At 38.4% G+C, this 15,381-nt stretch overlaps 1 protein-coding gene across 3 annotated transcripts in view; it reads left to right on the top strand.

The window, feature by feature from the left end:
• The window catches only part of cdk14 (cyclin-dependent kinase 14), an 868,117-nt gene that overhangs the window by 646,895 nt on the left and 205,841 nt on the right, over nt 1-15,381 (top strand). For all 3 annotated transcript variants that reach the window (XM_028817112.2, XM_028817115.2, XM_028817113.2), the window contains one exon: nt 15,141-15,280. In XM_028817112.2, the coding sequence (XP_028672945.1) occupies nt 15,141-15,280 (140 nt within the window). The remainder of the gene's footprint in view (nt 1-15,140; nt 15,281-15,381) is intronic.

The following is a 15,381-nucleotide window of genomic DNA, read 5'->3' as shown; positions in this document are numbered from 1 at the left end:
ATCCATTATCCAACCCACTATATCCTAACTACAGGGTCACGGGGGTCTGCTGGAGCCAATCCCAGCCAGCACAGGGTGCAAGGCAGGAAACAAACCCCAGGTAGGGTGCCAGCCCACTGCAGGGTGCGCACACACACTAAGCACAATTTAGGATTGCCAATGCACCTGACCTGCATGTCTTTGGACTGTGGGAGGAAACTGGAGTACCCAGAGGAAACCCACGCAGACACAGGGAGAACATGCAAACTCCACGCAGGGAGGACCCGGGAAGTGAACCCAGGTCTCCTAATTGCAAGGCAGCAGTGCTACCCACTGCGCCACTGTGGTGTTAAAATATTGATTACAAAACTATACTAAAACAAACCCAAGACTAAAAAGTTGAAAATAATATATATATAAAAAATACTTTTTAAAAACCACGCTTATATTAAGTTAAAAAGTGTACTGAAAAGTAAAAAATAAGTCTCTCATACATCACCTGTAAAATAAAAGCATGGGCGCTTTTCATCAATCAATATTCAAAAAACACTTCTTAAAATCTTAGCAAAAGCGCCCACCTTTTATTTTAAAAGTGATGTATGAGAGACTTATTTTTTACTTTTCAGTACACTTTTTAACTTAATATAAGTGTAGCTTTTACAAAGTATTTTATATATATATATTATTGTGGTTTACAGAAAATATTCACTCCTGGAAAATTACATATAGAACCAGATGCAGTGCAAGAACCTATTCATTCCATGGTTCATTTTTAGGCATTCTATAAATTTACAATCAAATAAATTACTTTTTAAAGCAAACAGATCTTTTTTTTCTTTAAGTTCTGTAAGATGTGTAGTTTTCAGCATCATATCAGTGATTTGAGCATTTGCGCATTTTGTTAACTGCATTCAGCTTTTTAAACGCAGTAGTTAAAAAGGTTCATTTGTACAGAAGGTTATTATTAGTCATTTAGCAGATAACAATCTCCAGGACAGGCTTTAGTTAATGGCTAATACTCAGCTGAACAAGGTAACGTAACTTGCACTCATTTGTGATCTTGAAAAAATGTCCAACTTTGAGCATTTAGACCGGAGGGGACTGTCTTCTGTGTGCTCGGCTCCTTCCGCTGGGCTGATTTGCTTGATGGATGGGATTCTCTGTTAAGATATTGATCTTAGTCATCATTAAGTGAATGACATCTGCACAGCTGTTGAACATGAATAAGTTCAAACAGGTCAGCTGTATTAGTTAGCTGGAATGCACTAAATCTACTGCTGCTCCCTGCCTTTCATGGCACATCCAAAGATAACTATCAAGGGAAACCATTCAGCACTTAATAACTGCATTTCTCTCAGTATAAAAACGATGGCTGAGTTTTTCAAGCTTTGAGAACATTCTCACCATAGTTTTGTTTTGACTTTACTGAACAAGAAAAAAACACTTTGTTTGATTGCCAACCAGCCACCCATTTTCAGAACTCACTCAGTTTAATTCTGAGGATGGCAATAGATTTTGGACTTTTAACCCCGAGGTTGTGGGCTCAAATCCCGCTACTGAGACAGTGTGTGACCACGAGCAAGTCACTTCACCTGCCTGTGGTCTGATTGGAAAATCAAAAGAAATGTAATAAATCCATCCATCCATCCATTTTCCAACCCGCTGAATCCAAACACAGGGTCACGGGGGTCTGCTGGAGCCAATCCCAGCCAACACAGGGCACGAGGCAGGGAACCAATCCCGGGCAGGGTGCCAACCTACCGCAGGACACACACAAACACACCCACACACCAAGCACACACTAGACCCAATTTAGAATTGCCAATCCACCTAACCTGCATGTCTTTGGACTGTGGGAGGAAACCGGAGCGCCCGGAGGAAACCAACGCAGACATGGGGAGAACATGCAAACTCCACGCAGGGTGGTCCCGGGAAGCGAACCCGGGTCTCCTAACTGCGAGGCAGCAGCGCTACCACTGCGCCACCATGCCGCCCAAATGTAATAAATTGTACCTGAAATGCCGTAATCCACCTTGGATAAAAGTATCAGCCAAATAAGCAAATGGAAATGGAAATGCAATGGAGAAGTCAAAGTCTATCCAAGCAACACTTTGTTCAAGGCAGGAATCTTTCTAATAATAATAATAATAATACATTTTATTTATATAGCGCCTTTCCCATGCTCAAGGCACTTACAGAATATAATAAAGAACAGCAGCATGTACAGTATATAGCATTGTACAAACCAGATAAATAAATAAAAAAGATTAAGACAGTGAATTCTGAAAAAAAAAGAAACAGACAACAGAATTGATGGTCCAGCACACACACACAGGTTACATTAGCATCTTGACAGAGAAGTAAACTGAGAGAAGGGTAATAAAGTCAAACAGAGCTAAAAGCCTTCCTCAACAGATGAGTTTTGAGTTGTTTTTTAAAAGAATTCATGGAGTCAGCTGACCTGATTAATTTTGGTAGGTCATTCCAGAGTTTGGGCGCTATACAGCTGAAGGCCCTGTCACCCATGGAGTGTAGATTAGTGAGGGGCACAACAAGATTACCAGAATCAGAGGACCTTAGTGGGCGGGCAGGCACATAGTGATGGAGAAGGTCACTGATGTAGTTTGGCGCGAGGATATTTAAGGCTTTGTAAGTTATTAGTAGGATTTTATATTCGATTCTGTAAGACACAGGGAGCCAGTGGAGATGGAGCAGGATGGGTGTGACGTGCTCGCTGCTGCTGGTTCGAGTAAGGACTCTTGCAGCTAAGTTTTGAATAAGCTGGAGCTGTGATATAAGACAGAATCAATGTGACATTTACCCAAATGTTAATGTTCCGGTGAAAAAAAAAAAAATAAAACTCTGTTCTTCTTAACATCAGTTGTGAATCTTCACGTCATTTTAATATTTTTGCCCTGGGACTGGAGCATTTGTTACGTGATTTCTGATTAATTGTTTATATTTCAGGGATTTCAATTGTTCCAAAATCCACTTTATTCATTCACATTGTTGCCACAATAACTAAGTAACTTGTTACTGTAGGTGAAAAATGTGTTAACTGCATGATGTTTTTACTGGCATATGCTTGGTAATCAGGACCTGGCACAGAATTTCAATGCTAGTTTGTTATCACGGCTTATTTGTTTTATTAGCTTGTGTCATAATTGCGCCTCTGAATTTTTTTTACCCCACCATAGTTAAGCACCCCAGGGCAAATGATGTTTACTGCACATGCTCAGACTGAATCTTTGTGCTTTGCCGCCCCCAAATAAAAAAAAAGAGAGTGACAGTTGAAGAATTAGAAACCAGACATCCAATTGAGATTTAACTGCATCAATCATCACCTGCTTTTTAATGTTTCTGATAATAACTGAGGACACAGAAAGCAGTTTATGATGGGCCATGCACATCTGCTAGGAGCTTTATTCCTGCTGTCATGCTCAGTGGCTGTGACGCTGCGATTAGCATGACTGTAGCTAAGGTATGAATACTCCGGCTAACCCTGTCACGCAAGCCCAACTGTAAAAAAAGTTGTAATTGGACCTTAAACAGAAACCCCTTTTTGATCTGACAAAGAAAAATATTGACGAGTTAGAGTGGGGAATATAAATTATTAGACAAGTGAGTATCTATAGGCAGGGAAACCTATGGAAGTTTATTTTAAAAAAACATTATCACTGTTGTGAATTTAAAAAAATATATATTTTCAAAGCTGCTACAAATACATATATTCAAAAATCACCATTATTATATGAAATCACCCTTTCAGAAGTCCAGTATAGGATGGCAAGGCCAGAAGCCTATTTTTGCAGCATCATAAACAAGATATGGTGCAGTCACAGATGCCCACATTCAAAAGCAGAGTCTTTGAGATGTATAAGAAAGTCAGCATTTAGATTCATTCATTCTTGAACCTTCTTAATCCAGTTTGGGTTTTCAGGGGTCAGGGCCTGTCCTAGTAGCATCAGAGGCAAGGCAGGAAACTTGCATTGTTTTTGTAATTTTGATGATTACTTTTTCCACCAGAGGAAAGCCTAACTGTGCTGTGGTTCTGTGCTGCTGACTCACAGTTCCAGAAGTCTGGTCTTGAATCATGTCCCAGTCACCGTTTGTGTAGATTTTATATGTTGTCATTATATCTGTGTGGGCTTCTCGCTTGGTACTCCAAACTTCTTCCTGAATCCCAAAGGCATTCATATTAACATAATTGGCAACTCTACATTGGTCCAATTGCAGAAAATGTTTATGGCTGATGCTGTTGAGATAAACTTCCACCTTCCCACAATCCTGGATGGGGCTTTTTATGTTCCATAAATGGATAAGGTTAAATCCTGGATACTATTTTAAAAGAGAATGACACAATATACTATTGCAGTATTTCCATTCAAAAGTGATGCAGACAACAGGTGATTCAAAGAGGCTTTTCATCTTCCCTTTCAAATTACTTCACAGTACAGGTTGTTACCAGCTTTTTTATCGTTCAAGGGTCCAAGGATGACCCTATTCCCACTTTTGGACTCTTTATTACGTAAACCCGTACCTGTACTGCTGTGGCTAAATACTTCCCTCTTTCTTTTGTATTTATAACCCCGAGTGACAAGAGTACCGAAACAAGCAGCAGAGAAGGTTTACACTTTTTATTCATGCATTATAAATTAATGTTCAAACTGAAAGTTCCTAATGTGCCTAAAACAGAAGCAAATTAGAATAAGTGTGACTAATTACCAGTGCAACCTGGATAGATAGGAGTTTATCTTGCTAGGAGTCTAGGCACGTAGAGTGCCTGAATGGCGAAGTGGCTCCTTGTAGTAATCTGATTGATCTCCTCATCTGGTCTGGTCTCTGGTTGAAATGATGGAGTTGAAAGGCCTTGAGTTCTGAGTTTATGCCAGGCTTATGCTTTACTGTTGAGTCTCTTGGATCACTGGTATGACATACTGTAGGGCCAAGTTCTTCTCTCATGTTTGGGCCTTGTGTCCTTTGACCATTCCTGGCTAAGAATGACTAATGTCTTGGAATTTTCTACCAATGCTGTATTTCAACTGTATCCCTGGGATAGGGCAAAACATGTGTTTTGTCCTTGCATACTCACAGCCTGTGATTAAAGGAAATGTTTGATATTTTTCAAGTTAAGGTTATTTCTTCACAAGCTTGGTATATATGCATTTGCCATGCAAAATTGTATTCTAAAGTTTTCAATAAATTAAAAAAAAATATCTTGCCCTCACTGGCACTTTACAATTGAGGCTAGTTTCCATTACTCTACAGAACGACTGCAAAATAGCATGGTGGATCCAGAGCAAGGATACCTGGGGATGCACTTTGCTATCTTAAATAACTGTGATGTGAAGATAGTCCCCATAGCACCGCAACAACCTATTGTATGTTGATTAGCACACACAATTAAGAATGTCACTGTATTCTATAAACCTACAAAAGGGCACCATGGTTGCAACATGACAAGTGTCATGAACTGCAATTAAAAAGAATGAAGCTTGCTAAATCTTTAATAAATAAAGGTAATGTGAAGAGTTAGGAGATACCAAAAATGTAAAACCACAATAAACACATTATTTTGCACATAGAGAGCATTGAAAAATAATAACGTCCCCGTATAATATGTTAAACATAGATGAAGGGATATGTTATTCTCTGCTTTGAAAACATCAGGAAAAAGCTGATGACACTTGACAGTTTTGACACAGTTTATAGGCCTGTAAATATTCTCTTGTGCACTCTCTTTGCAGACTCGTATGGCAACCATATTGGAGTAAAACTGGGTTGTGTTGAAATTGAAAAACTTTCAAAGTCAGTGTTTTGCAGTTTGATGCTGCAACATTGTGTGGTTGCCATTGACCCCATAAGGATTCTTTTTATACTTTGGACTACATTTCCTGTTTTGTTCAGTACAGGGTGAATTAAAAAAATAGCTTAATGAATGGGTTTCACTATTTCAACTTATATTTCTTGGAAGATTGCTACATTATTTAGTACTCTGTTTTCACAAGATTAGGAAATCTATAAAAGATATTCTTCACTAAACAGGGCCGAATTAAGAGCTTTGGGGGCCCGTAGCACATTTCAAATTTGGGGGCCCTTTTGGTCTGCATCATGTGAAGTTTAGATTCTGAACAGTTCAAACCGGACTAAATAATTATTTTACTCTCGATTATAATAAGAATCTTATAATATTTATGTGAATTTTATGTGTTGGGCCCATAAAGTTTTGTTGTGTAAGAAATTTACAGTTCAAAAACGTAAAGATAATATTTTTAAAGACCAGTTTTTCAATGCTACACTTTTTCATTAAATATTGGGTCCACCATTTGGGGGCCCCCGAAATTGCGGGGCCCCGTAGCATATGCTACATGTGCCTATTGGTTAATCCGGCACTGTCACTAAATGATTTTTGTCTTTATACAGAGCACCATCGTACAGTTTCTCAAACAAGTTCTGTTACTCTTTCATGCAGCATTATTCAAATCAAGCTCCTTTGCTATTAATCCACAATCTGTAGCTATCTGTCAATCAATATTCTGATCCTAAATTGTCCAGTTCCGGGTCATACATGCTGTAACTTATCCTGGGAACATTGGATACAAGGTATGAACCAAGCTGTAGAATTAAACAGTGAAAGGCCTGGTCTGTTGAGATGAAAGTATTTCTTTACATTTCAGAAGTTAATAACTGCTATAAAACTTTAGGTGAGTCTTTTATTAGCAGGATACATTTAAGCAGCAGATGACCAATAACTATGCTATATGTTTGGCTTAAATGAATGTAAAATGAACAGAATGCATTTCTGCAGTAACTCATTTAAAAACTTTTTTTATTTAAAAAAATATTGTTCGATATGCTTAGTCTTTTTCATTTTTTAAACTGAATAATTCCATAACTGTGTATTACATTAGAATAGAGCATTTGCCAAATAATTGATAGATCAAGTGAACACCACCAACCACACAAGAGGCTATAGTTCAAAATAATAGAAAATTAGCTTTATGCATTTTCTTTTTAATTTAAGTCTCTTTCATTTTGTAATCTTGTGAACGTGTACAGTAATGCTATATCTCAAGCAATTTTATGCCATTCTGTGCAGTTGGCAGCTTTTTAATTTTACATGCTTATATTTCAATACAGTACATGGTTTTAGTACTAGGGTGTTGTACCGTGTTAGCCATTATGAATGTAGAGAAAAGCCAAGCAAAATGACACCTTTTATTGGCTAACTAAAAAGATTACAATATGTAAGCTTTCAATGCAACTCAGGCCCCTTCTTCAGGCCAATAAAAGGTGTCATTTTGCTTGGCTTTTCAGTACATGGTTTTGTAATTGTGCATATTTATCACTTGCTATAGTGCTGTATTTACAGATTTCTTCAATGCATACGAATTTAATATAGTTAAAGAAACACCGCCTGGTGGTACCCAGGAGGGTACTCCCTGGTATTTCTCAAAACCTGGAATAATGCCATAGTGAGACTCCAAACTATAGCACTAATAAAAAAAAAACATATCGCTGGACATATCTTTGTCTAAAGTCTTCTTCCTTGCTGCCAGTGAGTCACTTCTTATCTCCTCACTCAATAGACCTCTGACAGAGGTTTGAAATGCCACGTAGTAATCGGTGGGTTATATTAGTGCTCCACTGTTGGCTAACACTAAAATCTTACTCTGGTACTATGGGATATAAAATAAATTAACTATGGAGTATTCTTTCACTTTGTATATGTCTAGTTATAAGTAGAAAAATGTCATCATACATGGATACACAATCTGCAAACAAGAGCCACACTGTCTTGTACTTCTGAGGAGCATCACACTGGATAGACACATTGCATGACACATACAACTTTGATTTGGTGTGTAGAGAAACTGCTGCAGCTCTCCTCTGAACTATTTCCTCTAAATGCCAAGTCCTTTAAAAGTGTGTGCCAATCAAGACTTTCGTCCGATGGCTCCTGTTCCCTCCTGCTGACTGCTGGGAATTGAAGTCTCCTTAGAAACACTGCTATAGGATCATTCCAGTAATTGTCATATTTATGGAACAACAATAAATAGCAACACTGTACCCTAGGAGCCTAAAGAGACTGATTAATTAATTTTCCAGTTTTTTACAAGACTCAGGAAGTGCCTCTAAAACAAGAAATATGAACTGGTAAGAAGATATGGCTAAACTCATGCTACTCCCAAGGTGAACACTGTCAGTGTCAGCGTAGCGGTAATAGCCATCATGTTCTTCATCATTACTACTGCTTGTGTGGGACTATGATTTATTCTTTTACTATGAAAGTCTCCTTCTCTTTCTTGAGTTCTCTGGTGTAAATTTTCTGCCAAGAATATAAAAAATGGAAAGCCAATTAGGCAGAGTAAAAAATAAGGAGAAAGGAGAAATTGTTAACCTGAAAACACTCAGGGTCAAAAGCCATTGACTCTAAATTAACCAAAACCATGAATGCCTGTTTACTAAAATTCATGGTCAATAAAGGAGATCATTAATTCAAGACTGTTGATCAAACAAACTAGGTATAAATTTGTTAAAGAGGCCACGATCTTAGATGTCAATTTGCAGTCTGCATTGGTTTATTAACTGTCATGTAGATAATATCATGAACTGCAACTTTTGGAGCAGCACCACTAGCAGCAAACCATTGTGAATTGACAATGCAACCATAAAATACGAACAACCAAAATGAAATCATCCAACCCTGTCCAGTACCATGAAGTACTCATAGATTGCAGTCTTCTAGCCCTGTCTGTAAAGAGCTGTTAGCCGGATGCTACAGTTTTTTTTACTGTATTTTGTAAAGTGGGGAGTATTTTTGTAATGGGCAGTGCATGATTTATAACACTATCACATGCTTTGAAAAATATTCATTCAGGTCGGAAACTTTCCAGGCCACCCTGTATTTCTGACCTACCTTCAAGCCCCAGGGTTGACCATCTAGATTTACAAGTTAGATTGCCCTTTGGTGGCATGTTCTATCCTTTCACCCTTTAGCTTCCAAGCTTGTCTTCATTTTTTTGTTCTCTTTTTTTGGATGCCGTATTGCATATATATCAGGCAGGCTATTTCTTAAGTTATGTTGGCCTCTTGGTATGCCTTCAAGCCTCTCGCTGTCTGTAGTGTCCTCAGCACATTCAGTATAAGACACTGTTTATTGTAGCAGGGCTAGTCACCTCCTGGGATTTTTATTTCTTGGGCAGGTCTGTTTTGGCACTGTTCTCTGTCCTGAGACATCATTCCATGCTTGGCCCTGACAATCCATTAAATTATGAAATATAAGAAACAATAATGATTGTGTAAATGCCTCAATAGCAATCTCAGTCAAAATTTGGATTATTGCCTTTTCAGACTTTAGATTTCCACAGTAGATGCATGAATTAATTCAAAATATAACCTTGAGAAATCATAACATAAAGGTACAACCAAACACCTGGCAACTTTCTAACCCACAGAACCCATTTCACTGTTTCAGGAGTCAGGGTCTATCATAGCAGCACTGGGTGCAATGCAAGAAACAACCCTTTTTGAGGGACCAGTCTGCTAGAGGGTACACTCAAACCCAGACCCTTACAAAGCCAATTTAGAACAATCAGTTATCCTTAAAAGAACTTGTCTTAAATGTGGAAAAAGAAAACAAACCTCTGGGTGGAGGAAACTACACACATACAGGGACCAGGCCGGACTTTCAACTTTCAACAGAAGAACAACCTGAATATTATGAATATTATCTAATAACTATGGGGTTCCCCTCTGCTCGCTTTGCTTGCCAACCCCCCTGCTCACTTTGCTTGCCAACCCCCCCATCCTGCGCTATGTGTCTCTGCTGCTCGCATTGTGAAGAGTGGGGCTGAGCGTACCCCAAGGAGACACGGTCATGCCTCCGAAACCCCCTCTTAAACGGTGATACAATGGGAAACAAATACAGTTTTTTTTACCTCCTCTTTGCTCGATCAGCTGCTGGATTACTGCTGCTGCCATGCCACGTGATCTGCATCTCGCGTGGCGCTTCGAAAATTTATAAGCCTGTACAGCAGCTGTCATACTCTTTGTCTTTTAATTCCGGCCCTAGGTGTGGTTAAATCTCTTGGCAGAAATTCTCGTCTCGTGGGACGTGAGTTCTTGATATTTTTTAGTTTATAATTTAAAAACGGAATAAGAATCATAAAATCTAACAGCATCACATTAAAGTTCAATAAATTCTGAAAAGAATGATACCAAACATTTATATGTAGGTTTTAAAATAATCCCAATTTAAAGCATGACAAAAAACGTGACATCAAAACGTTACATAAAATCGTTGCACAAAATCTTTGCACTTTTAGCCTTAGGATTTTATATACATAGAGTAGATAATGTATTTGCAATTTTTTGCATTAATATGATGTGTTTGGAGAAGAAGATAAAACCTCTAGGAAATACAGTCCCTTCATTTACAATATTTCAGCAACTTTTAACAGTAAAAAAAATGTGCTCAATTTTAGGCTTAATGCTTTAATGTCACCACATTGATAATAACTATTCAGTATGGGTTGACAGCCCATAATTACATTTATTAAAACTCTGAAATTTGCAGACTGATTATGTTTCAGTGAAATCCTGAACTCCTGTGCTATTTACTTCATTCCACCAATTAGTTTATCATTAATGAAATTCCTTAGTGATGCATTGTAGTCCACATAATATTTTGTTCTAGTATATAATTATTTTAACAACAAAAATGTCAGGATATGCTATTAATTACATGATTATCCTGTTAAAGAAACATATCAGTGACAGTATAATACACATTATTTGAGATGATGTAGTAAATGCCAATTTAGTAAAATATTGTAATGACCCAGGGATGTGGAAAGAATGAAGTTATCCTGTTACACTGACTACTGGTGAGTGGCCCTAAAAAGGACCATTTGGCTTCTTCAATGCCGATTACACCATACTGCTCAGGTCTTCAGCAGTGACACATGTTCCCCACTGCTTTGTGCCTTTTCCCACTAATACATGCCACCCAGCACTGCTTCACTTGCTCACCCGGAGAAAGAGGCAACCTGTATGGCACACTGTTCCCCCAGTTCTCTGTGAGATGACCCAAACCCTGGGTCTAATCCCACGCTCGCTGGCAGCCAAGCTCCTGAGCTGATGGGCTTCAGGAACCCTTTAAGTGCTGTATCTGCATTCCCTGCTTACCTGCTGCTCATGGACTGCTTCATAGCCAGCTTTTCCAGATACCCCTGCCTCTTCTGGCATTTCACAGCCACCTTTGGGAGCATGTCCCTCTTAGGTCCAGACACTGGGCTCGCTACAATATTAATTGACACTTAGAATTTACTCTACAGTTTATTCTTCTTTGTAAAACCTGTAACTTGGCCTTTTAAAGGAAGAAAATGAAACTGCACTATCTGTATGCATATTTTGAGAAAGATCTTGACTCAAACAAAAACGGTCAGTCTCAAGAAATGTTCACTCATGCTATATGTGGAGCCTGAAAGATATGTGATAGGTTCTTACTGACTCCCTGAAACACATCAGTGAGTCATGACCCAGACAGACAATCCACATATCATGATAGCCTTCAAGCAGACAGTGGTTTTAAGAATCACTGAAAATGATTGAAAATCTGAAAATGTGTTGATGTGTCTGGTAATAGAGTTTCTGTGGGTAGGAAGCCACCAGGATGAAACTAGACTGGATTCACTCCCACAATACACTTCATCAGGAATAAACTAACACAAGCAGTCAGAGGTCGTCCCATCATAACAGAGTAGGAAGGCAGTGGCAGTTAGGGGTTGTTAGATCTTATTAAACACGAGAGCTTCATGTACAACTGTGCAAAAGACAGAGACTGGCACTCTGGGTGGAAAAGTGGAAAGTTTCTCCCACAAGGCAAAATGTCAGGTGATTCAGCAGATGTCATTGGATAACAAACCTTTGCTTAAAGAGACAGAGACAGAAAAAGAAAAGCAAATGCCAACTATCACTTCTGACTGAAATATGGAAGTACATAGACATCCCAGACTTGGCTTCTTCAATGCCGATTACACCATACTGCTAAGGTCTTCAGTAGTGACACATGTTCCCAACTGCTTTGTTCCTTTTCCCGCTAATTCATGCCACCCAGCACTGCTTCACTTGCTCACCCGGGGACAGAGTCAACCTGTATGTCACACTGTTCCCCCAGTTCTCTGTGAGATGACCCAAGCACTGGCTCTAATCTGAGGCTCGCTGGTGACCAGGAACCCTTTAAGTGTTGTATCTGCATCCCATTCTTACCTGCTCACTCATAGCCATCTTCTCCAGATATTCCTGCCCCTTCTGGCATTCCACAGCCTCCTTTGGAGCATGTCCCTCTCAGGTCCAGACACTGGGCTCACTACAATATTAATTAACAGCATTTATTCTATAGTTTGTTCTTCTTTGTAAAACCTGTAACTTGGCCTTTTAAAGGAAGACCATGAAAGCTGCACTATCTGTATAAATGCCAACTATCACTTCTGACTGAAATATGGAAGTACATAGATATCCCAGACATTTCATTCCTTTAAGAGTGACAATGGTGATGGCTAAAATGAAGCCAAGTTCACATCTGTTCAGGTGAGGGCAGACAGCTCCTGGCCCTCACTTGTGGGACTCTATGGGACTGTGTCACCCCTTTGCTAGGAATGTGCCTTAAGGACCTAGTTGCATGATGTCTGTGCAGCCAAAGAAGGCCTGTCCCGGGCCTCTAAAAGAATTCTGAAATATGACCTAAAAGTGACCACAGGGGTTAAGACACATTAGACCCAGATTAGATAAGTCTGAGGTCAGAAGATGAGTTCTGAGAAAAGGTTCTGTGGTGGATGGAAGAGGTCAAGATTTATGTGAGTGAGAAATACATTAAGTGGTCTGGTACTTGGTAGATGGACAAGTAGGTTATCCTATGTACCTAATAGGCATCCTGTAAAAAGTGGTCTGCACGATTTTGGTGTGACTCATTGTGTCATTCCAATTGTGTTTTTTAAAAGTGTTTAAGATCATCAAAATAGCCAAAAAAATAAGTTTCCATTTAGGCCTTAACTGGATATTATGTGTGTAGCTTTCTTAACTCCTTTACCCTGATCTTATTTATTTTAAGCTTTTCTCAAACTCTTACTTGAAATTTAAATGGGTGGCAAATTTTGAACTGCCCCAGGGAGTAGTTAAGGTGAGAACAATGGAGGTCCACTGAAGCTGAAGGATTCTTAGTATTATCTTCTGGTGGCACAATCATAAGTTGAGCAACCAAGTTTTTTGTGTAATTTGTATGTGACAAATAAAATTTAATTTGATTGGGTGCTTCAGTCCCATATTCTATGCACCTAAAATAAGATAAAAATGGATTTTTTTTATACAGGTACAATCCAAAGAAAAGCAAGTGTATGCAGCTAGGTATGAACAATGTTTGCAGGAGAATTGAAATATTACATATGTTTAAGAGGGGAAACTGGTCTGCTTTTGTTGTGATTTATGGCCTGAGAAGCTGCTAACAGAGCATGAAGGACTGGAAAACAGAAAGCACTATGATGGGCTTGAAAAAGAATGGCCATAAACACCATAACCACTATAAGAAAAAAATTATCTTCAAACCACAAAACATAATCCAAAAATTATATGTCAAATACTTAAGTCCTAAATTTAAAATGCCTTTACCTTACTTCTAAACTAAAAAAAAAAATCAAAAAAGGTTTTATCTTTGGTCCAATCTGTGGATGCTTGAAACAGTGCAGTGAAAACATTAAATCTGATGACACACAGAGATAAAATGTCATAACATGGGGTAGCCATGGTGCACAGTAACCAAAAACAACATGGCTGCAGGCGCGCCAAAACACAAAATAGTGGTGCTTGTAAAATAACTAAATAGGAATGTGCCTCAAAGAGGTTATCATCATCACTAAAATAACTAAACTAAAATGTTTAACATAAATAAAATATGCTAACCTTCTGATCACAACAGCTTTCCCTTAGGTTTCTCAATCCTCCTCACGTCTCACGTCTTTTCCTCAGTCTCTGCTCCTGGCTTTCTCCTCCTTCCTTTATATCTCAATTTTAATTGTCTGCCAGCACTCCCTGACTGCTAGAGAAATCACCCACTACCTGAAGTGCTACCATTAATACTCCATTATGTTATTTGGGTTCCAGTCCAAATTACCCTGTCTATCTTCCAGAATATTTGCATCCCGTAGTTATGCATCCACACCACTGCCTACACTACACTATCTTCATATGGAGCCTGAGTGATAACACACATGCTGTATGCCAGTGCTCACTCAAAGATATGCAGAGGTGCAGTATTTGTAGTATTGTGGGTGTAAAACATACTGTATATAAGTAGGTTTATCTCATTTCACTACATAACTTTCCAACTTGGCAATCTGGAGAGTCATTTCTCCATATTGTTCATCATTCATTGTGTTAGCTTTTTGGCATATTGTTTCTAATTGTTACATAACTAAACATCAATTCATATCAGGAATATTTTTGATGGATTTAATATCTGTACCTCAAGCCCCCACTTGTGTTTTGTGTTAAATAAAATTAAGTTATTATTTGTTATGGAGCCAGGAGGTGACTACAAGTTGCATTTTGGTTGGACATTTATGAATTTCACTGTACTCTGTACACATGACACTACTACTACTGCTACCTCAACTTCTACTTAAATTAAATCCCACTTTTTATTATTTAAAAGATCCAGAATTTCTTACATTAGGGGGATGCATAAAGTTTTTCAATTTCATTGCAGTGGTAATTATATGATGTAAAACCATATCACATTCAGAATGTGCAGTAAGTTGGAAGACGTTTTCTCAATTGTAGGCTGTTGGAATTATGGATTCAATTTAGAGTTTCACAATTTAATTAGTAACAGTGTGTTTAAACATAATGTTTTTATATTATCTTTGGTTTTTATTGGCTTTTCTTTATTTAATATTATTTATCATGTGCCTTGTTGATTAAATACTCTTAAATTGTGGGTGGCAGCAAGAAAAAAAAAAACGAAAAACAATTATTCATTTTAATGTTTCTGTATAGCCTGGAGAGATAATTAATGACTTCGTTTTGATGTAAAATCCTTCTTAAGGTAGAGACCGTGCGGTTCCAGTAGCTTGCTGCTTATTAGTGTGTTTCTTCTGTTTCAGACTAGGTTATGTGAATCATGCAGAGGAGCTTGCCTCCAAATTTCTTCAGTGCTTCCCAAAGAACAGGCTGTCAGCTCAGGCAGCCCTGAGCCACGAGTACTTCAGTGATCTTCCCCCTCGGCTCTGGGAGCTTCCTGACAGTGAGTGACTGTTTTTGCTTCATTACGTTAGAGACAAATAAAATGGAAATTTATGTTAACCAGGTTTTTGTTCCGCAAGTGAAAACCTCTTATTAGGCATG

The sequence above is a fragment of the Erpetoichthys calabaricus genome, chromosome 13 (genome assembly GCF_900747795.2).
Source record: "Erpetoichthys calabaricus chromosome 13, fErpCal1.3, whole genome shotgun sequence".
NCBI classification, from domain to species: Eukaryota; Metazoa; Chordata; class Cladistia; order Polypteriformes; family Polypteridae; genus Erpetoichthys; species Erpetoichthys calabaricus.
The sequence above is the reverse complement of the archived record's forward strand: the minus strand, read 5'-3'. Positions and strand labels throughout refer to the sequence as shown.